At 44.6% G+C, this 21,153-nt stretch overlaps 1 protein-coding gene across 1 annotated transcript in view; it reads left to right on the top strand.

The window, feature by feature from the left end:
• COL4A1 (collagen type IV alpha 1 chain) overlaps positions 1-21,153 on the top strand; it is a 170,452-nt gene that overhangs the window by 136,598 nt on the left and 12,701 nt on the right. The window contains exons 36-47 of the mRNA XM_066633158.1: positions 976-1,065; positions 1,224-1,363; positions 4,452-4,578; positions 4,672-4,752; positions 6,448-6,546; positions 8,904-8,954; positions 11,400-11,585; positions 14,794-14,927; positions 15,265-15,337; positions 16,781-16,852; positions 17,607-17,735; positions 19,263-19,361. Of these exons, the coding sequence (XP_066489255.1) occupies positions 976-1,065; positions 1,224-1,363; positions 4,452-4,578; positions 4,672-4,752; positions 6,448-6,546; positions 8,904-8,954; positions 11,400-11,585; positions 14,794-14,927; positions 15,265-15,337; positions 16,781-16,852; positions 17,607-17,735; positions 19,263-19,361 (1,281 nt within the window). The remainder of the gene's footprint in view (positions 1-975; positions 1,066-1,223; positions 1,364-4,451; positions 4,579-4,671; positions 4,753-6,447; positions 6,547-8,903; positions 8,955-11,399; positions 11,586-14,793; positions 14,928-15,264; positions 15,338-16,780; positions 16,853-17,606; positions 17,736-19,262; positions 19,362-21,153) is intronic.

Here is a 21,153-nt window from a genome sequence, read left to right as displayed (position 1 = left end):
CCAAGACTCATCAGTAGAGTTGGTGAATAAAACACATAACACCACTTTCTGCACTTCTCATATTTGTACAAAAAAAACAAAAAACAAAAACCTGAAATATGCGAAATCCTTAAAAAAAAAAACCATTCTCTAGCACCTCTACATGCATGTGACTACATCTGCTGACACAATGCCACCTATATCACCTACCTAGTATACTTTTAAAGTGATTATAATTTATAAAAATGTGCCCTTGGAATAAAAACACATAGTTCTGCTTTCTAACTGGAAAACACCAAAACCTGTGAAAAAATAAGACCGTTTTCACCCACCTCTACTCATTACCCATTATCTCCAGTTCTTCTGGTCCAAGTGATTTATCTCACTAGTAGTAACCAGGAATCGGGGAGGAGGATTGTGAGGAATTTTACCCTTTCTAGAGCTCAAAGTTACAGAGGGTAACAGATGCAGGTACTAAGCCACCTTCCTAGAAAGTTTCAAACTCTGAAGACAGCTGAAATCAATAACAAGAGGAAAAGGTGGGGCATCACCAACCACATCATATATAAGATCTTTCATCTCAACAGAAATTATTTTTAAAAAATCACAATCCTGATCTGAAAGAAGATGGAAGTGGCATGCAACAGTGGGATGCCAAAAGTTGTCAGCCGAGTTGCTTCTCTGGAAAATGTAAATGATCAAAGGATGATAATTCTAGGTGAAATAGCTAGTGTGAAAACCACAGAGGGGAATGAATAGTGTGAATAATAGTTGAGAAAAAAATGCCCTAAAAAGCATTTCATTCAGTGTTCCAAAATGATGATAATTCATTAGGTTTTTATTCTATTCCCCCCCCCCCCAAAAAAAATTTTCCAGTTTTCCAGTGGAAAAAAATTGGAGGGAAGAAACCCCTGTGTCACATGAACCTATTAAGGAGTAAGCTTTAGTGCAACTCAGTGAACAATGTGTAATAAAAATATTTTTTTTTCCCTTAAGGGCCAAAAGGGGACCAGGGTTTTCCAGGATACCCAGGAGAACCAGGACCTACTGGCCAAAAGGGGTCAATAGGAGAAATGGGTCTGCCAGGTAACATTAACTTTTAAACTGTGCTGATTTAAAAACTATGACTGATTTGGTATTCATTTTCTAGGATTCAAAATATTCAGATTAGTTTTTCAAATAATTTTACTTTTAAAGAAGAAAAATATAATTTTATATAGTATAATTTGAATTTTTAATTTTAGGGCAATCAGGAGCAAAAGGTGTACAAGGTCTTCCTGGTGATCCAGGTATACCAGGGTTTCCTGGAGAGAAAGGTGTGAAAGGAGACAAAGGACTGCCAGGACTTCCCGGAATTGGTATCCCTGGGGCTTTGGGTGAGAAGGTACCCACAATCCTCCATGAACTATATGAAATGTCCTAAATACAGAGTCTTTCTCCCCCCCCACCCCCCATATCCACAGATTCACTGATCTGCGAATCCAGGAGGGCTACCCCAGGCCTCCCCAGGCCTTATAAAGCATTAAAAACGTAATTTTCACAGACAAACCAGATGTAACTTTTTTTTGCTATTTTCCATCATTCTGAGCCTGGCAGATGCGCATGGCCTCTACTGGACTCAGAAGACCCTCCAGAGGCAGGGGAGCTGCAGATTCATGTATCCGTATCCATGGATTTATGTATCCATGGGAGGTTCAGAAATGGAACCTCCCGCAGATACGAGGGTACACCAAATTGTACAAGTTGCTTTGCTAAATGCAACTCTGATTGGAAGGCATAAAACTATGCAAAAGTATACAGTGCTGGGCCATTTTGGTTGGCATGAATTTTTACAAGTGAGATAAGAAATTGCAATAACTATACATACAAATACTAAAGGCTTCAAATAATGCATCCTTTAATAAGGTATGTTATAGTATTATGTTTTACATAATAAATAACAGAACAATGGAAAGTTATTTGTAATTAGTCTGTAAAATTTAGTTGTCCTCCTTCTTTGCATCTCTGTTCATCAAGAACATTAGAATTCTTTCTCTCCCAGTGGTCCAGAACCACTGTTTAACTTATGATCTGCCTTGTTCTATTGCTTGCCACTGGCACAAGTTCAATTGCCAGGGACAGAGATAGAGACTTGTAGGCTCTTTGTCTCTGTTCTGCTCATGCCAAGAGGTAACTCTGCTTTGAATGGAAAGGGAAATGGCATGGCTTTTGGGGTATAAGCCTTTCAAGTTCCCTCACTTCAGGGTTGCTTTTGGATTTTTGATCCACAGGACAATAGTATGCCCACTCTATTAAATCGCTGCTTGGGCTTGGTAATAATGATCAAAGTGCATGTTGTAAGAAAGTAATTCTAAATAATGTGAAATTGCAAGTATTTGGAATGTATTGTTAGTTCTCTTATCCAACAACATACATACAACATACAACAAACCTTTATTAGGCATATAGTTTTACAACTAATATCTCCAAACAGTCATGTATGAAGGTATATGTTAAAAGAGAAATAAGAAATAAGGGTTAAAACACAACAATTTGCTTACACAGTTACTCCAAGTTGCTTAGAACCAGCAGCTTAGCCCGTTTCATGTTGCTCAAATGTAAAAATTTAGCAACGGGAAGGGTCACGAATTCAAATTCACCCGCCAGCAAAAGTTGTAAAGAGGTGATCTCAGAGAGACCTTTTTTGTTTCCTGACAACGAGGGGAGATGCTGGTCTCTGAGCACTTGATTAAAAGCACAACGCAGAACAATGTGTGGAAGAGAGTCTACCTCTCTGAGGCCACAATTGCAAAATTGTTCTTCTTTCGGGGCATTTCTAAACCTACCAAGTAGGTCATTAGAAGGCAACACGTTGCATCGGGTTAATGTAAAAGCCCTCCTTGCAAAGGGGCACTCTAAGAAGGTCAGGTACTTTGGTTGTTTACCAAAAGTATTGTTAAGATGGAAATTTAGGGGCGAACATTTTTTTTGTGCTGCAGCCAAAATCTCTTGCCTTTCTATGTCAGTTAGTCTTGTTGTCAAGAGCCTGATAGAAACCTCAAGTGTAGCAGCTCCTTGTAGATCTTCCTCGAGACCCATTTGTCTAATTTTCTTATTGAATAGAGCTAAGCAAGGAGACAACAGCGAGTCAGTCAATAACCCCTTTAACAATGGGTTTTGGTCAGCCCTGAAGCACACTTTGGCCCAGTATTTTAAGAAACTGGACCAAGCTAGAAACTCCAGCCTATATTGGCCTGTCTCCAGGCAAAGTGCCGCGAAGGGAACGCAATGCGGTACACCTAAGATCTTGTATAGAAAATTAGAATGGATCTTTTCAATTGAGTCATTTAATGCTGGCATCCAAACAGGAATGCCATACAAAATTTGAGGTGTAACTTTGGCATTAAAAGCCTGGAGAGCAGCTGGAATGAATGAGTTACCCCAAGAGAAGAAAAAACGAGTAATAGCCTGAACAGCTAGTTTGGATGAGTTGATTACTGTAAGACGATGGGAAGACCAGAAAAGCCGGTAGTGAAACCAGAGACCAAGATACTGAAATTCCTTGACTTGTTGTATTGATTTACCATTGAAAAGCCAGGACTGTGGTTTCCAAGAGTGCCCAAACACCACAATCTTGGACTTTTCATAGTTTAGCTGGAGGGCATTGATGGTAAAATATTCTATGCAGGCATTAACCAGTCTCCTTAATCCTATTTTAGTTCGGGATATCAGGGCCATGTCATCAGCATACAAAAGAAGAGGGATATCCACTGAACCTAATTTGGGGGAAAGCGTGTCGAAGTTTGCTAGATAGGGAGCCAGATCATTAATGAAGAGATTGAACAGGGTGGGAGCAAGAACGCACCCCTGCTTGACCCCCTTGTTGATTGGAATTGGGGCCGAGAGGCTGCCCCTCGGAGATAATTTCACTTGGCATGAGGTGTTTAAATGAAGGGCACGAATTAATATTAATAGCCTTTTGTCCACTCCCATCTTCTCAAGTTTATCCCATAGTCTATCTCTACCTATGGAATCAAAGGCCGACTTTAAATCTAAAAAAGCCACATATAGTCGGGATTTATTTTGGGTCCTTTGTTTGGAGATTAGGTGGGATAGTACCACACACTGATCAATTGCAGACTTATTTGGCCTAAAACCCGCTTGCTCTGGGCATATGATGTTATGGTCCGAAATCCAGACAGAAAGTTTCTTAAGTAGATGGGAGGCATACATTTTCCCTGCCAGGTCTAAAAGGCTGATTGGCCTGTAGCTGGGGGGAAGTTTTTTATCCCCTTTTTTGAAGATGGGAACCAAGATAGATCTAGTCCAAGTGTCCGGAAGTACCCCAAATTTATCAATTCTAGTGAAAAGTTCTGCAATTATTGGGGCCCACCACTCTGGTGCTTCTTTATAAATATCAGGAGGAATTGAGTCTGGTCCTGCTGCTTTACCCAGCTTTAACTGATTAATGAGTGAGTTCTCTTATCCCACAGGGAGAAGCTGGAAAGCCAGGTAGTCCAGGCATATATGGAGAGAAAGGAGAAAAGGGTCTTCCAGGAATTCCAGGCATCCCTGGTTCCCCAGGTGTGAAGGGGGAAATAGGTTTTCAAGGTCCTCCAGGCAAGTGATCCACAATCTCATCTACCTTTCTGGCCTAAGTCTACCAAGTACTCTGATGATAAAACTAAACCCTTGACCTTTTTTTAAAAAAAGGTGTTCCAGGCCTCTCAGGAGAAAAAGGTGAAAAGGGATCCCCAGGCTTGGGTGGCTTCCAAGGCTTAAAAGGACAAACAGGTAGTGAATCATTTGTTTTTTAATCAGAAATGTTCCTTTCCTCTTAAAAAGTAACATGGAAATCTTTTCACTTTTGTGATTTATACTTCATATTTTGAGTTTTATAAATTAAATTGTATACAATTTAAATACAAGCAAGTAATTTGACTAGGACAAGGATGTTGTATAAATCAGCTCTGTAGAGCTTTTAGCACATTGTGTAAAAATGCATGTTCCAGAAGAGTAACCATGTTAATCAATGGTGGCAAAAATAATGAGTCCTATAGAAACTTAAATAAGTCCTCAGAAGTGCTCATGTGCCCATGTAGCCAAATGCTTGAGGTTCTAAAAAGTCAGTAGGTACCTGATCCTCATTCCTCACATATTATTGGGTACAAATGAAAATATAAATTTTGTTTCTATTTGAATGCCAAGGTCTAAGAGCCCAATCCTGAGCTCAACGCACTGGAATACTGCTGGTGCGGGCACATTTGCAAGTGCTAGCCCAGCGCTGGCTGGCCCTGGGCTAGTGCCGGGTGGGTGACTGGCCTCCACCACTCAGTGGTCGCACAGACCGCCGGGCAGTGGAGAGGAAAGCGGGGAAAGTGAGGGAAACGAGGAGGCGGTGTTCCAGGGAGGTGGGTGGAGGGCAGGGAGAGGGCGGAGGGAGGTGTGACGAGGAGGTGGAGAGAGGGCAGGGGGAGACGTGCCAGGGGAGGGAATGGAGAGGGACATTTTGGTTGGCGGTGAATCGAGTAGCCCCATTACTGGGCTACTCCCATTAACCAGGGAAGGGGACGAAAGTCCCCTTCTCCTGAGGTGCCACCTGCGGCTGCCATGGGTGTGCAGGTTGTGGAGGCAGTCATTTCTGGTGCCGCCACAGCTGCGCACCACGGGAGCTCAGGATTGTGCTTGGGCAGCCCAATCCTGAGCTGCCCAGTGCACCCAGGCTCGGGGGCACAGAGAACGGCTGCTGCTGGATCCTGCACGCCCCGGGCTACCATGCGAAGTGCCTCAGGAGAAGGGGACTTTTTTCCTCTTCCCCCGGGTAAGGTAAGTAGGGTACGGTAAGCAGCCCCTCCACGAGCCCCTTGGATCCTGTGGAGCAGAGCTCCACGATCCTGCCTCCCTCCCTCTCCCTGGCATGCCTCCCACCTGCCCCCCTCCCCACGCCACACCTCCCCCTGCCCTCTCTCTGCCCCCTGCCGGCCTCCCCCCTCCCCAGAATGCTTCCTCCCCGCCCCGTCCCAGCCCCTGCTTACTGTGCCACAGCTCAGTGGTCCGGGAGACCGCTGAGCCGCAGAGGCTGGGCAACCACCCCGTGCTAGCCCAGCTCCTGCTAGCACTGAGCTAGCATGGGTGGGAGCCTGGTGGTGAGGTTCGTAAACGTGCCTTACGACATGCAAACGTGCTTTGCGACAGTGCTCGCATGGAGGCATGCCGCTGAGCACAGGATTGGGCTCTAAGTCATTCTGTTTTAGTGTATGATAGTGGACTACATTTTTTGAAAGTTTCTGAAATATATTTATATTTTAAAATAATGCGGACTTAATTTAAGTGTAATTGCAATGGTGACTGGATTTTCTGCTATTTTTATTGAGACTAGAGGCAAGAGGCAGTATAAATACCATATAATCTAGCTATAGCTTTACACCAAGAGAAAGGCCAATACAAATACTGAAACCTAAAAGATGAAAAAAAAAAAATTTTTTGCAGGTGATCCAGGGCTCCCTGGGGCTCAAGGTGCACCTGGAGAAAAGGGTGAGCGAGGTTATGATGGAATCCCAGGTCCAACTGGTACGAAAGGTGACCCAGGTAAGTCAATTATTTTCTTGTTCATCTGCAGTAGAAGATATTTTCCTGCCTGATTATATGCTCTAACCAATTGGGATCTCAATAGATTTCCTATGAGTTTAAAAAAAAAAAAAAGGTTGATTTTTCTGTGACTTACAGATGGCATTTCAAAAAAAATCATAATCGTGCCTCCTCCTGGAACAGTATGGAAGGTCTAGTAGCTAGTCCAGGAAGAGGGCCTATATCATTCAGTGACTGTGTTGTGGAGCAGAGGATTTAGAACGTCTAGGGTAGCCATTTTCAACCACTGTGCCATGGCACACTGGTGTGCTGGAATGGTCTGCAGTTGTGCCGCGAGAGTTTGGGGGGAGGCTCATTTACTAATAGGGCCATTGGGGGTGTGTGAACCCCCACCAACAGTATGGTGTGCCTTGTCAATTGTCAAGAAACTGATGGTGTGCCTTGACAATTTTAGTATCTTGTTAGTGTGCCATCAGATGAAAAAAGTTGGAAATCGCTGGTCTAGGTGTTGGATAATGTTCAGTGGGCCCTCGGTATCCGTGGGGGATCGGTTCCACAACACCCAACAGATAGCAGAATTCACAGATGCTGAAATCCATGACGGACCAGGGTTGCAGTCCTGCATTAACTTACCTGGAGGCCATGCCCTCCAACGGTTGCGCTGGCCTCCCATCCTCTTCAGAAGGCTTCCCGGTCACAACCAGAAGCCACTTTGCATCAGCAACTTCTGGTCACATCTGGAAGGCCCTCTGAGGCTTGGGCTCAGCATCTGTAGATGCTCAAATTGGTGGATGCTTAGCCCGTGAAAAAAAAACCCACTGTATTTATTTTACATATTTGCGTGCCACCCTTCAAGACAAGTTTTTCCAGAGCAACTGATAGCAAATGGAAACTATAACTTTTCTTCTCCATCCTTCTTTCCATCTCTTGCCCCCTGTCTGACATTTTCTTGGCAGAGATAGGGGCCCAATTGGGATTATGGGGAAAATACTGACAAGCCCTTGCCAAACTAGAACTAACTAAGCTAGGGCCCAATCCTATTCAAATTTCCAGCACCAGTGCAGCCTCAATGCAGTCCCAAAGTAAAGGTATGTTCCTATACCTCGAGAAGGCCTCCAAGACTGTCTCCCCAACACAGGAAGCAGTGCATACCCTATACACATAGCAGCACCAGCTCTGGAAAATTGGATAGGATTGGGCCCCTAGTCTCTTGCTCTTGCCAAACAAAGTAAGTTAGACCTGCAACATTGCAGGGTGCTTTGGCATGGGAACTGCCACCTCTAATCTGAGAACACTATTCCAAAGCACAGCAGGACAGGTCCTCCTTAAGACTGGGCTGGGCTCTGGAAATAAGTCAAGGACAAAGTTCTCTAGCACAGTAGACACCTCAGCTCTGCTTGTGCACTGGCCCAAGAACAGTACTCCAATGCATTTGACTCTAGCTGGACAGTGCACCATATCCAACTCCTCCTACTCTGAGCAGGGAAGGTAGTGAACAATACTGCATTGTCATTTGAGGAGACTTCCTAGGCACCAGGATGGCCTCAGAAGCAATATCAAGCGATGACAGAGGAAGCCACTGCTTTCCTGAACTCTCCTCACATACCAAAGTCTGACATAGCCTCAAGCATGGAAGGTGTCGATGCACTTGGAGCAATTCTCTCTCCTCTCCTCTCCCTAGTAGGGAGAAGAAAATAACTGAAATTCTTCAAGTGAGTAGGGGCAATAGTGGTTAAGGAAGTAGCACCTTGGGGATTAGGGGACTGACTTTGCAGCAGTCCCAGATCTTCAGACAAAACCCAAATGGCAAAAAATGTCAATTACATATTCCAAACAATAGAGGGGCAGACCCAGGCACAAGCATAGAAGGGGGTCACAGGTCTCACTTTCAGAGCCCGTCTTCAAATAACTGCTCATCCAAGAACTCAAATCTCTTCATGTCCACATTCCTCAGTTAGTAAAACTCCTCATTGAATGCCTTTCAGGGGGATAAAATGGGGTCGCTCTGAGAGCCCGTAGAAGGTCATTTCTGGTTTTACAGAAAAACCAGAAGTGACAATTTAAAGCCTTTAAAAGGCCTTTGGCGGGCCTTATCATAAAGTGCATAACATTATGTAGTGAATGTATTTTTATGGAGAGTCCCTTGTAAAACGATTTCATTGTATTTTGAACCAAATATAACAGGGGGTCCACTTTATACTAACGCAATGCAGTTACATGTAAAAATTAATGAAAGAAAATCTTTGCCTCAGGAGGGTGCATGTGAGTCTACTGAAATCTGTGGGTCCCAAATCCACAGATTCAGCAGGCCTGCTCTATGTTCCTCTTTTTTCACTGTTGCTACCTTCATCTTATAGGTATTTCAGGCAGAGGATTTCCTGGCATTCACGGTGCAAAGGGTGAAAAAGGTAATGTAAATAAAACTAATTGTTAAGTGACTTGCTCCATGAAGAGCCAGTGCTGTGAAAACAAGGTTCCAATCACATCTAGAAGGTCTTCAGTGGGCTGATCCAGGGGTTCGGCACCCACGGTGTGGCAAATCTGCCGGTACTGAATCCACATATAAAGAGGCCCCACCTGTAGAAGAAAATTCAAGGGGGAGGATGCAATTTAGGGACATGGGATGCATGTGCGACAAGGCTGAACACTGAGGAGTGATCAAGGGAAGTTATGTGGTTTTAGCAAAAGTCGCTGTAAAAAGGCTCCAGGCGACTTTCTTAGCCTCTGAGAGGCCATGCACTGCATCTCTGGGGCTCAGAATGACTGCAAATACAACCAGAGCAAGGCTCTGGTCACATTCAGAGAGCTCTAGTGAGCCCTGAAAACCGCGGATTTCTTTATCCGCAGTTTTCGGTATCCACGGGTGGTCCAGGAAAGGAAGCCCCGCAGATAAGGAGGCACCACCAATATAATGATTTTACTGATTTCCAGAAGAATTGGGGTAAAATTCTAGTCTTGGCTACAGTAAGTCTTTCTGACCACAGTGTCCCACAAATGAGAAGCCGAATTAGAAATTATAAATAGCCTTCATTCATTTTCTGCTGAGTTTCCTGTGTTTTTGGCATGCCTTGTAATTGTGCATGTGTTAAAACATGGGTCTTTTTTGGTTTATTTGGTATTTCTCTTACCTTTGTAAAGGAAATCAAGAGCTATCAAATGATTCTATACCATTTCACAAGCATAGTTGCTGATAAGCTCCATCCTAAGAACTTAGGATTTGTTGAAGTATCTTATGATTTATCCATACACTGGTGGTGACTGTGTACTCTGTCACTTGAGAAACCGTGCCATGATTTCCCAGCTTATGGTATATGTGTGGCAAAAGAAATACTTGTGTTACATTTTACAAGTCACAGGAAAATATTTTTTTTGTAAACATTACATTACATGTATGTAAGAAAAATATAATCATTGAACTGGGGTAATATTTGTCAAGAATTGATCTTGAAGAAAGATTAATCTTCCTTCAAGATCTTGTCAGAATGCTAGATAATGCATTAAAACCCATTTGTTCCCAAAGGTGCATAGAATCACTACCAGTATTGGTGCCTGATCAGTGGACCCTTCAACACTCAGTCTAGTGGCAGTACTCATTGTGCCATCAGGGGGTGACTTTGCTCCTAGGTTCCCAGAAACCTAGTGCCAGCACTGAATAATAATAATAATAATAACTTTATTTTTACCCCGCCTTTCTCCCCGAAGGGACTCAAGGCAGCTTACAACATATTAAAAACATAATTTAAAAACATATTAACACATCATAAAAAACAGCAGTCAGAGTAAAAAGAATAGGTAAAAAGAGCATAGAGCAGCAGCAAGTCATAAAAGAATCAGGCCTGTAAAAAATATTAAAAGATGTTAAAAAGATGTTAAAAGGCTGAGAACTCAGAAGGCCTGTTTAAACAGAAGGGTCTTCAGGCCTCGCCGAAAGGTCTCAAGAGAGGGAGCCATTCTTAAGTCAAGGGGAAGGGAGTTCCATAGCGTTGGTGCCACTACTGAGAAGGCCCTATTTCTTGCAGCCGCCTCACGTACCTCCCTAGGTGGCGGCACTTGTAAAAAGGCCTTCTCTGATGACCTAAGAGGACGAGCCGGATTGTACGGGAGCAGGCGATCTCTAAGATACCCTGGTCCAGAGCAGTATAGGGCTTTAAAGGTCAATACCAGCACCTTGAATTGGGCCCGGAAACGAATGGGCAGCCAGTGCAGCCGCTGGAGAAGCGGACTGACAGAGTCGAACTGCCTACCTCCAGTAACCACACGGGCCGCCGCATTCTGCACTAGTTGCAGTTTCTGAACCGTCTTCAAGGACAGCCCCACATAGAGCGCGTTACAGTAATCTAATCTCAATGTCACTGAGGCATGGATCACCGTGGCCAGGTCTGCACGATCCAAGTACGGCCGCTATACGGCCACTATACGGCCGCTGAATATAATTTTATCTATAGTAGGGGTGACCAACTTTTCAATTTTTGGGCTTCTGAAAGTTTAATAATTGTATAGGAATTTCAACAGGTACAGCCTGGTTTTTTTCACAGATGAGAAGCTGCACCTGCTGAAATTCCCTCCTCTACACAGTTGTTAAATGTGTAGGAGGGAGCCCTAAAGTTGAAACGTTGGCCACCTAGAGAGATCCTTCAAATGTAGAGTGTATTGAAGACTAATTTTCATTGCAGAAATAAATCTTGTGTACAACATTAGTAATGAAAACTCATTCTGTGAACAATATCATCATTCAAATCATTTTACTGTCCTTATGAATTATCTTCTTATGGATCAACATGGCTACCAAACTTCATTTCATTCCACTGTAGTTTTATGTTTCATCTAACCACAAAGGTTGTTTTAAATCTTAGGTACAAAAGGAGATGTGGGCTTTCCAGGATCCCCAGGAAGTCCAGGGATTCCAGGTGCAAAAGGCGAGCCAGGATTTATTGGTCCACAGGGTCCCACTGGTCAACCAGGCATTCCTGGATTACCTGGCAGACTCACAGAGGGACCTAAGGGTGATCGGGGACCCCAAGGACAACCTGGGCTTCCAGGTAAGAGAATCTTAGAATTTAAAATCTGTATTAGGCAGTTACCAAGCAGCTAATGCATTGAAAATCATAACGACTATCAGGGTAATTTTTTGTTTACTGAAAATGAATTCCCGTAGATACTCTCCTATAGTGCGTAAAATTTTTGCCAAGTAATCAAGCTCCAATTACACAGGCCAACGGACATTTTGCTTCCTTAAACAGTTACCAGGCTGATCCAAGTCCAAGTTCCCAGGCCTTGGAGAAGATTTCCTCCAGAGTCGGGCAGAGAAGGAGCAGGAGGAGAGAGAGTTTTGCTTTGGGGCACTGTGACAGAAAAGTGAATATTGATGGCTAGGTAACATCCGAACAAGGACCGTTTCTGCTTGTAGCCATGTTGTTAGGCCCGAGTACAAGGGCCCAGCTGTAACCAACTTCTAATTAGTGCATACCAGGTTTGAGAGAACTGAGGAGGAGGCCGCTTCACAGGGCCCTCAGATACTGTACCAAGCTACTAAGTGGGCTCCAAGGCCAACTTGATTAACAACAGGGTACAGCTGTGAACTTCTCAGTTTGGGAGAGGAGATTCCACCATGAGTGAGGAGGCTTGTGGCACTCCTAGAATGTTCAGATGGAACCGAGTTCTGATTGGTGGGTGGGTCAGGAGACCTATAAAGGTAAAGGAAAGGAGCTTTCCTTTGTTCTAGCTTTGTCTCTGGCTATGGGAGCTTGAGCTTTGACCATTCTGACAAGATGGACCCGCCTTGACTGCAGCAGGGATGGGTCAGACTGGACTTTGGAAGTGTAAGACTTTGGTGAGTGCTAGTTAGAATTAGGAGTTAGCTTTTATTGTTTTGGTAGTGCTGAGTATTGTATTGATATGCTCTACCCTAAATTCTGAAACCTTTGTCTGATGCAGTGCTGTCTGTATAACTGTTCTTTAAATCTATATTCAGTAAATCCTATCTATTACAGCTGACTGGATTATTGGGATTGGTGGAACATGGGGTACTTGGTTGTGGGAGTTAATCCAGTGTGAATTAGTGGAACCTGGAGCCCCCAGTAACAGGAACCTGCTCCTGGGTTCAAGTTGAGTCAGAGGGGCTCAGGCTGGAGCACGGTTCAGGGGAGGGTTCCCCAAATTGGTCTGGCTACCAGGATTGGAGGCTCTTATGGTTAAAGAGCAATTGGTAACTGAAACTGGAGAGGCCTGAGGAGGTGTTAGGTGGTTGTATGGGTTTATGGCCACTTAATTACCTCTAAAGTTAATAAACGGATTACACAGTCCTCATGGAGGAGGGTTGTCTTGGATGTCACAGGCACTAGCAAGGTTTTCTGGAGATCATAGGGGGCTTGCCCCCTGCCCCTTACTCTTTCCTTTGCTAGCCCCTTTTCCCTCATCAGATCCTCACTCCTATGTAGGGGCACTGGTATAAAATGCCAGTGATTAGACTGAGGCAAAAAAGGCTTTCCTGGACCCCAGGTCCAGAGGCTGGTATTCGGAGGGGGGGGGGGGGCTGACAGGAGTGCCAAATTCATACGTAAGGATTAATGGGGCTTGTTTCAACTTGACCCCCTTTCTTAAGTTTGCCTGAGGTGGGGGGGGGGCTGCATTCACGATCCCTTGAGTCTGCTGGCTTGCAAGGGGACTGAGATCATCCAAGTGAAGTAGCTTAGACTTGGTTGGGCTGAAGGCGGAAAAAGTTCTCAGTGTGAGCAAAAGAGGTGGGGCGGCAGCCACTTTTTCACAAGCGCAAGAGAGAGGGTGAGAACGATTTTAATGTTGTCTACTGCTTGTTTTGTTTGTGAATCAACAGATGGGGAGCTCAAGTGGTAATGTTTGACTTCAGCTGTTATAGAAACTCAGTTGCTTGCCTTCCCACCCTCATACACACACTCTTCCTCTTGTGTAGATCCATGTGGAATCTGTAGAATTTTTTTCCCCGTTTTAAAATCTACTTTCCTGTCTTCTTTCCATCCCACAACATTTTCTGCTGTTGTGTTACAGTGTGTGGTTTGTTTTGGATTTTTCCCTGTTCCACTTCTCTTTATGCCAAGAAGAACCCCCCTTCCATCTTTTCTTTTCTTTTCATTCATTCATTCATTCATTGACTTGCAAGGGAGGGCTTTAGAGCATGAAATAAAATGCAGTCTTGCTGCTGCTGCAATGGGCACAAACTCAGCACGTGGGAGGAGGGTGGCATCAAGAAAGGGAGAGAACGGGGAGAGAGGGAAATAAATGCATGGAGAGAACAGAGGCTGGAAGCAGCTGAAGAGACTGACTGGAGTCCTGCAAACACAGTGAAAGCGCTGCACAATGACCAGCAAATTACTGGGGCCTTTTCTCACTCTCTTACAGCCCAATCCTGAGCTGCCCGGAGCTCTGGGACCCGGCAGCTCCACGGAGGGCTCCCGCTGGATCCTGTGCCTCCTGCGCTACCACAGGAGGCTCCTCAGGAGAAGGAGACATTTGTCCCCTTCCCCCGAGTAAGGGAAGCAGCCCTGGATTGGGACTACTCACTTTAGATGCGACCTTTCGGTTGCCGCTAAAGTAAAGGCGCTCGTGTAGGGCAAGCAGCCCTGCCTGAGTGCCTTGGATCCTGTGGAACTAGGCTCCACGGATCCGCCTCTCCCCCTCCTCTGACACGCCCCGGCCACGCTGCCCCCTTCCCTGGAGCACCTCCCCACACCCCCGACCACGCCCCCATCTCCCGTTTCGCAGCCCGGCAGTCCAGGGGACCACCAAGCAGCGGAACTCAGGCACCCGCCGTGCACTGGCTCAGCGCTGGCTGGAGCTGAGCTAGCTCCTGCGGGAGCCCGACAGTAAGCCCCGCAAACATGCCTTATGGCTCATTTGCGACTGTGGTTTGCGGCGTGGAGCCACAGCGCAGACCACAGGATCGGGCTCTCAATGTGTTTAAAGTGGGTTGCCAGTATCCACTGGTAACTGAAACTGCGGTTACCGGATCCATGGACACCTGGGCCTACCTGTACCTATTGAACTGTGTTGGTGTGCTTTAGCACTGTTGCTTCCAGGTTCCACAGGACTAATGAAAGAAGATAGAAGCTGTATTCATGTTATATCTTTGTAAAGCATTGTCTTTACTTTCAAGCATCGTTTTCGTTTTACTGAGGGTGTGAACGGACCACAGCCAGGCATCCTTTGACCAATCACTCTATTTTCTTCTTAAACAAAATGTTGCCAATAAATTATTTTCTATTTCTACTTTAGGGCCACCTGGATCACAAGGACCTCCAGGTGTTCCAGGACTATCAGGAGCAAAAGGAGAAAAAGGAAGTCCAGGTTGGCCTGGCCCAGCTGGAAGACAGGGATTCAAAGGTGACCAAGGGCCTCAAGGAATGCCTGTAAGTTGATTTTAGGAGCACAAGTGGGTATTGTGCTCTGCTGGGCTCTCTTCCACATTGGCAACTACATTCCCAGGAGGCTTTATGTGACCAGGAGACATCTCACACCTGTTTAGGGCAAGAATCTGAAGGGTGCAAAGGTGTCCCCTGCCTGCCCTGCCACGTTGGGGGCAATTGGAATAGGTGCTGAAGCGTTGAAAGAAGCTGCTCCTTGCTGGCACAACGTTTTGATTCAGCCAGACACTATCTCTCAGCTTCGCCTATCATGTATACATCATTCTTATCCAAAGCCGCATGCGTGCCACAACTGATATGAAGCCTGTTTTGTCTTGTGCAGGGCAATGCTGGCTTTCCCGGAGCAACTGGTCAGAAAGGTGACATGGGACCTCCTGGAATTCCAGGCCCTCAAGGTATTGGGGAAACATAAGTGCCAAAGTAAATAGAAAATAACCTTTGGTTTTAATTGCCTTTACAAATGTGTATCTGCAAATATATATATTTATTTATATATAAATATATATCTGCAAATATATCCATAGAAGATATCTTCTATATTTGTATAGAATCTACCATTCTAGCAGCAAGCAGTGTACCTTTTGAGGGTGGGAGGGGTTTTTGCTCTTCTCAATCTACAGTTTTTAATTTCCTAAAGAGAAGAATGAAAATTCAGTTTCTGTAATCTAGAAGCATACAGGTAGGAAATCCTCACTGTCAACTGTTAGCATTTCTCTTTTTTAAAATTGTCCTCCCCAGACACTTCCCACATACCAAATATTCACACTTGTGACTCAGTCCCACCAACTTTACAATTACTACCTGAATCTTTTGGATAGTTGTATTAATCAGAGGTTTGCAGCATGCATATACAGTGGACAGTGGCTTTACAATACTAATCCATTCCAGAGGCTCATTTGTATTATAAAAATATTGTAATGTGAATGCTATGATACACTGATTTTTGGTAATTTGTTCCAAGACCTCATACTGAACAAAGTGTTCCCTATGCCTTCCTCCTGCTGTGCTGGCCCATCTTGGAGGTATACTGTACCATATTTGCTTGTCCCTCTTAAATTGCTCCCTCATAAAATATTTTGGGTTGTTCAGGAACTCCTGGAGACAGCCTGTCTCGGACATGCTGCATAAAACCCCACTGAGACTTGAGATAATGCCATAGCCAGATGGAAAATCTCTGCACCTCATGGCTGTCAGTGAGTTCAAACATTCTCAAACCACTCACGCAACACAGAGAGGGCAGATCCACCTGCAACGCACAGCCAACTGCTGCCACTCACTCAGCACGTCCCATGGCACTGCTACGGCCACCCCAAAAAAGGAAGGTACTGTCGCTGGCTCCACTTTGCGGAGTAGCACCCTTGCCAGGTGCAGTGGTAGAAGGAGCTCCTCCTACTTCTCAGTCCGTCATACACTGACTGGCCACCGTTCCCTCTTCCCTTTCTCTCCTCCATCACAGCAGTGCAGACTTTGTTGTAAAATGCATAACTACAGTGGGCCTTATTTTATTACTGAGAGTCCATTGTAAAATGATTTCATTGTATCCTGAACCACATATAACAGAGGGTTCACTAATGCAATGCAGTTACATGTAAAAATGGATGAAAGAAAATCCACACCCACTCATTATTTTCAGTCACTGATTACAGCAGCATTGGTTGCTTGTTCTCAGCTGCTTAATTAATAAAAAGAACAAGAACAGTGGAGGAACATTTGACTGCTTAATTAATAAATGATGAAAGAGACAGAAAAGGGTTTTTTCCCCCACTCACAGGATGCAGGATCAGTATGTGTCATTTAACACCCTGCCGCCACAAATATTTCTATATTTTTAAATCCAGGTCTGAAAGGTACTTCAGGTTTCCCTGGGCTCAAGGGAGAACAAGGTGATCAAGGGTATCCTGGAGCTAAAGGTATGTTATGATTTTATACTTAAAAGGGTACCCTTTTGTCCCAGGTGCATCTCCCATGGATGGCCTGGTGTGCCCTTTGCCATCCCCTGATCCCTAATAACATCCCTAATAACATCTCATTGGCACTCAGAACAAACAGTCTCATAGGTCAGTTTGGAGTTAAGAAAATCCACTTTTTATTCTACAAGGCAGTTATGTTTTCATTTTCTGGTTAATTGGCCATAGCTTTTGATAGAAAACTGATATTCCAGTGCAGTTTGTTTCATTGCATTCTTCATTAAAATACCTTTCCAATGATATATAACATGATGGTATTATTGATACATACCAAGATTTTCACAATTTTGGTCACTAGTGTCAAGCTCAGCTTGTTGCCCCCCTAAAGCTTGATGCCCAGTGCAACTGCTACCCCCTGCACCCCCTTAGCTACGCCACTGCAACCATGGAGCCTCTAGGCTCAGGACCTACAGCTCATCCAGTTGAGTTGATCCCCGAATACGTACATTTCCATTTCAGATTTGCTTATTTTGAAAATAGTAGTGTTGATGTCAAAGCGCAGAAAGAGTTCCTAGGGAAGTCAATAGAATCTCAAGTTTCAGGCACCATCCCTAGAGATGTCTGCTGTGTGCGCCCTGATGGAATGGCTTGTTCCTGTTGGCAAGTTCATGTTGATGCAGTATAACTGTTGACTGGGCTTTGACAATCTGCATCAGTCAACGCTGGCTCATGTTATCTACTACTTCAACTTTAACAGGTTTCCCAGGCCCACCGGGACCTCCGGGACCATTCCAGCTTCTGAAAGGTGAACCAGGCTTACCTGGGCCTGTAGGTCCAGTTGGTCCCAAAGGATTTTCTGGTCCTCCGGGCCCTAAAGGACAACAAGGTTGGTTTTTAGCGCATGTTCATTAGTGTTTCTGGATAGCACAGGATGGATACTGCAGACAAGTATTTGTGTAACTTCCCTAGTTCTGCTCAGGTATTTTGTCTTTGTAAACTATGTGGCTGTTTTCAAATGATATTGACTTTTGTATGATTTAAGTTGCTTGGTAAATTACTTATCACCTTGAATTTAGTTGTGGGGCAGCATTTTGTTTGATCCTGATAAAAGCATGTTCTCAGAAATGGCATGAAAAGTCAAAGTATAATGGGCACCAGCCAAACTTGGACCTGCATAGCTTCTTCTGGATTGCTGCTTGATGTCCATCAGACTCTGCCTTAGGACATATCACTTAAGAGGGCATTTAAAAAAGTTTGCTTGTAGCATGCTACTTAAAATATGCAGAAGAGCGGATATGGAGGATTCATTAAATAAAAGAGTGGTGATAAATTAACTTTATTGAAATGAACTTTCCAAAAGAAATTCAAGCTAACTGCCCATTCCTATTCCCTGCCAGCCCAGAGCATGCAGCACTGCCAGTAGAATGTGTGCTGCATTCTTTGGTAGTGGGGGCAGCCAAATGGCCCAGAGAGGTGAGTAAAAACGTTCTTTACTTACCTGTCCACAGGCCATCTGGCATCCATTGGGTCTTCTCAGACTTCCACCTGCTCTTTTGCTGTCATAAGTCTGAGGAGACCTCTAGTTGTGGGTCCAGGCCAGAATTACGATCTTGGTGCACACTGTGTTACAAGAAAATCTCCCCATTTTATTTTATTTCTGGTTATGCTATTCTGATATCAAGGAACATCTCACAGGCCTTCATATATAGATGCCAGCATGCAAGATGTGCTGTTTTCCCAGAAACACTGGGCTACAGGCCTTATTTCCTCTCTGTTGTTTGTTTACATTCTTTCCCTCTCCCCTCAACCATCACACATCCTGGAAGGAAAATCATAATCCTTTTGTGTCTCTAGGATAATGCAATTTGGTAATCTTGTCATGCATCTTTCCGTTGTATCTACGGTTTGTTTTTGTTCTCATGAATGCAATTCCAGTAGCTTCTGTATTTTGTACCAAAACATTGGATCACCTGTATTTTACATTAACTTATGCAAACCCAATTTTAAGTTGCCAGACATCCTCTGGCACCAGGGACCAATCTGCATTTTAGCTGACACTGCTAGCCCTGATTGTGCACATCGTTATTGTAAAGTGCCCCCATCAGGATACCAGTGATCAACCCCCCTGAAGACATTTGCATTTTGAGCTGATTAATAGAAGAATTAATAAAAGAATTATGATTCTTTCTTAAGAAAGTCGGCTCCAAGGCCAACTTGATTAACAACAGGGTACAGCTATGAACTTCTCAGTTTGGGAGGGGAGATTCCACCATGAGTGAGGAGGCTTGTGGCAGGTTCACTCCTAGAATGTTCGGATGGAACCGAGTTCTGATTGGTGGGTGGGTCAGGAGACCTATAAAGGTCACCAATTATTAATCATAATAATGATTATTAATTAATATCATTTCAACAGGTGTAATAGGGGCTGTGGGTGTGCCTGGTCCCCCTGGCTCTCCAGGGTTTGATGGAAGGCCTGGTCAGAAAGGAGAAACTGGTCCTGTTGGCCCACCAGGTAAGTCTAGATCATTTTCATTGCTTGGATAAGTTGCATTCTATATGTAGCATATACGGTTTAGATTGATATCATATAGTTTAATGAGAATTGGCTACAATGTGCAACCTGATTGATCATAGGAACATCTCTAGAACATAAATATTAAGTCTTCCAAGTGTTGGTTGTACCTTCTTGAGAACTTCTACAGGTAGATGATGGGGCCACTGTGAGGTTACAGCAAGCCCTGGGGCAGGGTGCAGATTGGGTCTCTGCACACACGAATAGATTCTCTCTCTCTCTCACACACACACACACACACACCCTGATAACCTAACAGGATAGCAAGTCCATTCTCCCTCATTCCCCGCTCCCTTTCGTCGTTGGATGGTGCAAGAGGAGATGAGGGGCTGACATCATTGATTTTGTTCCAGGAACTCTTGGAGGCCACCCACCCTTGATGGGATGGGGGTGGGTGGGTGGGAGATCTTAGCCCATCTCAGCAAGCTGGTGGCAAAGTAAGAAGCAGTACACAGCATGATACCATGGTTCTCAGTCTATTCATACAGAGAACCATCTCCAGCTCTTTGCCAGTGGAAAAGAGCAACAACTGATTGCTGGGTCCTGAAGACAGTAAAAGAGGGCTATGCCCTGAAGCTACCAGAGATCCCCAGGAACCAATTTGTAGAATGCCCAGGGATTAGGTGCAAGGTCAGGCATTTATTTATTCATTCTCTCTGCATTGACCACATTTTGGAGATAGAGGCTATTGAACTGGTTCCTCAGAATCAAAGTGATTTGGAAATTCCACTTCCGGTTTAATCATGCCTGCAACTTTTACTATTTAGAAGCTGCGGGGAGATCTGCAAGCACTCCACGGGGCTCCCCATGCCCCCCAGACCCTAAGAACATGTATGTTTAAAAATAGCTCCCATCCCCCTTAGGGGTGTGATCCTGGGGATCGCTTCGCTGCCCCTGCCCCCACAAAGACTTACCCTGGGAGTAAAGCTCCCAGGAAGTTTGAGAACCACTAGCCTAAGTGATACTGCATCTGAATTTGCTAAATCAGCAAATGCAGAAGTTCCATTTCAGGATTGAAACACTGTAATCTGTCTTGGTGGTACTGAGACAGGGAGACTTCTTTTCAGAGGCCTACTTACACATTCCTAACAGGCCTTGCATATACAGGGAATCATTTCCAGTACCATGCTGTTGTCAGTACCCAGGGTTTTCACAAAAGTGCTCATTAACCTGGTGGCCATCTGCACCTACAGAAGATTGTGGCTTAGCTCTACATGGATGACATCCTGATCCAATCCCCATGACCAAAACCAGAGGAGGCAGAATATCTGTCTCCATGAACCTCAAGACCTCACTAACAACCAGCAAGAGGTCAACACACCTGGAAGTGATTTTGGAGACCGAACAAAAAACTTTCCTCTCTGTCAAGTGTCAAGCCAAGATCAGCAAGCCTCATTTCTTCTATTCAGAAGAGCAACCATACTATACTGTTCTCCCCACATTAGTCTGGCTTCCAGGTATGCTGACATCTTGCCAGGATGCAATCCCTTGTGTCCATTTCCAGCAACAAAGTACATCTCACATTTTGGGATCTCATTACTCACAAATGTGCATATTTCGCTGTCAGTTGAGCAGTGTTGATTATCACAGAGATCCTGATCTATCAAGGATCCTGATCACCTCCAGTGCCATAGCTTAGGGAACATGATCAGCATCGAAGGCAGCAAGAAGCATAAACGTCTTGGAGCTCAAAGCCTTTCAACATCAGATCTTAACTGCAAAACATCCTCAT

Source organism: Tiliqua scincoides, chromosome 1, assembly GCF_035046505.1.
Source record: "Tiliqua scincoides isolate rTilSci1 chromosome 1, rTilSci1.hap2, whole genome shotgun sequence".
Taxonomy (NCBI): Eukaryota; Metazoa; Chordata; class Lepidosauria; order Squamata; family Scincidae; genus Tiliqua; species Tiliqua scincoides.
The sequence above is the reverse complement of the archived record's forward strand: the minus strand, read 5'-3'. Positions and strand labels throughout refer to the sequence as shown.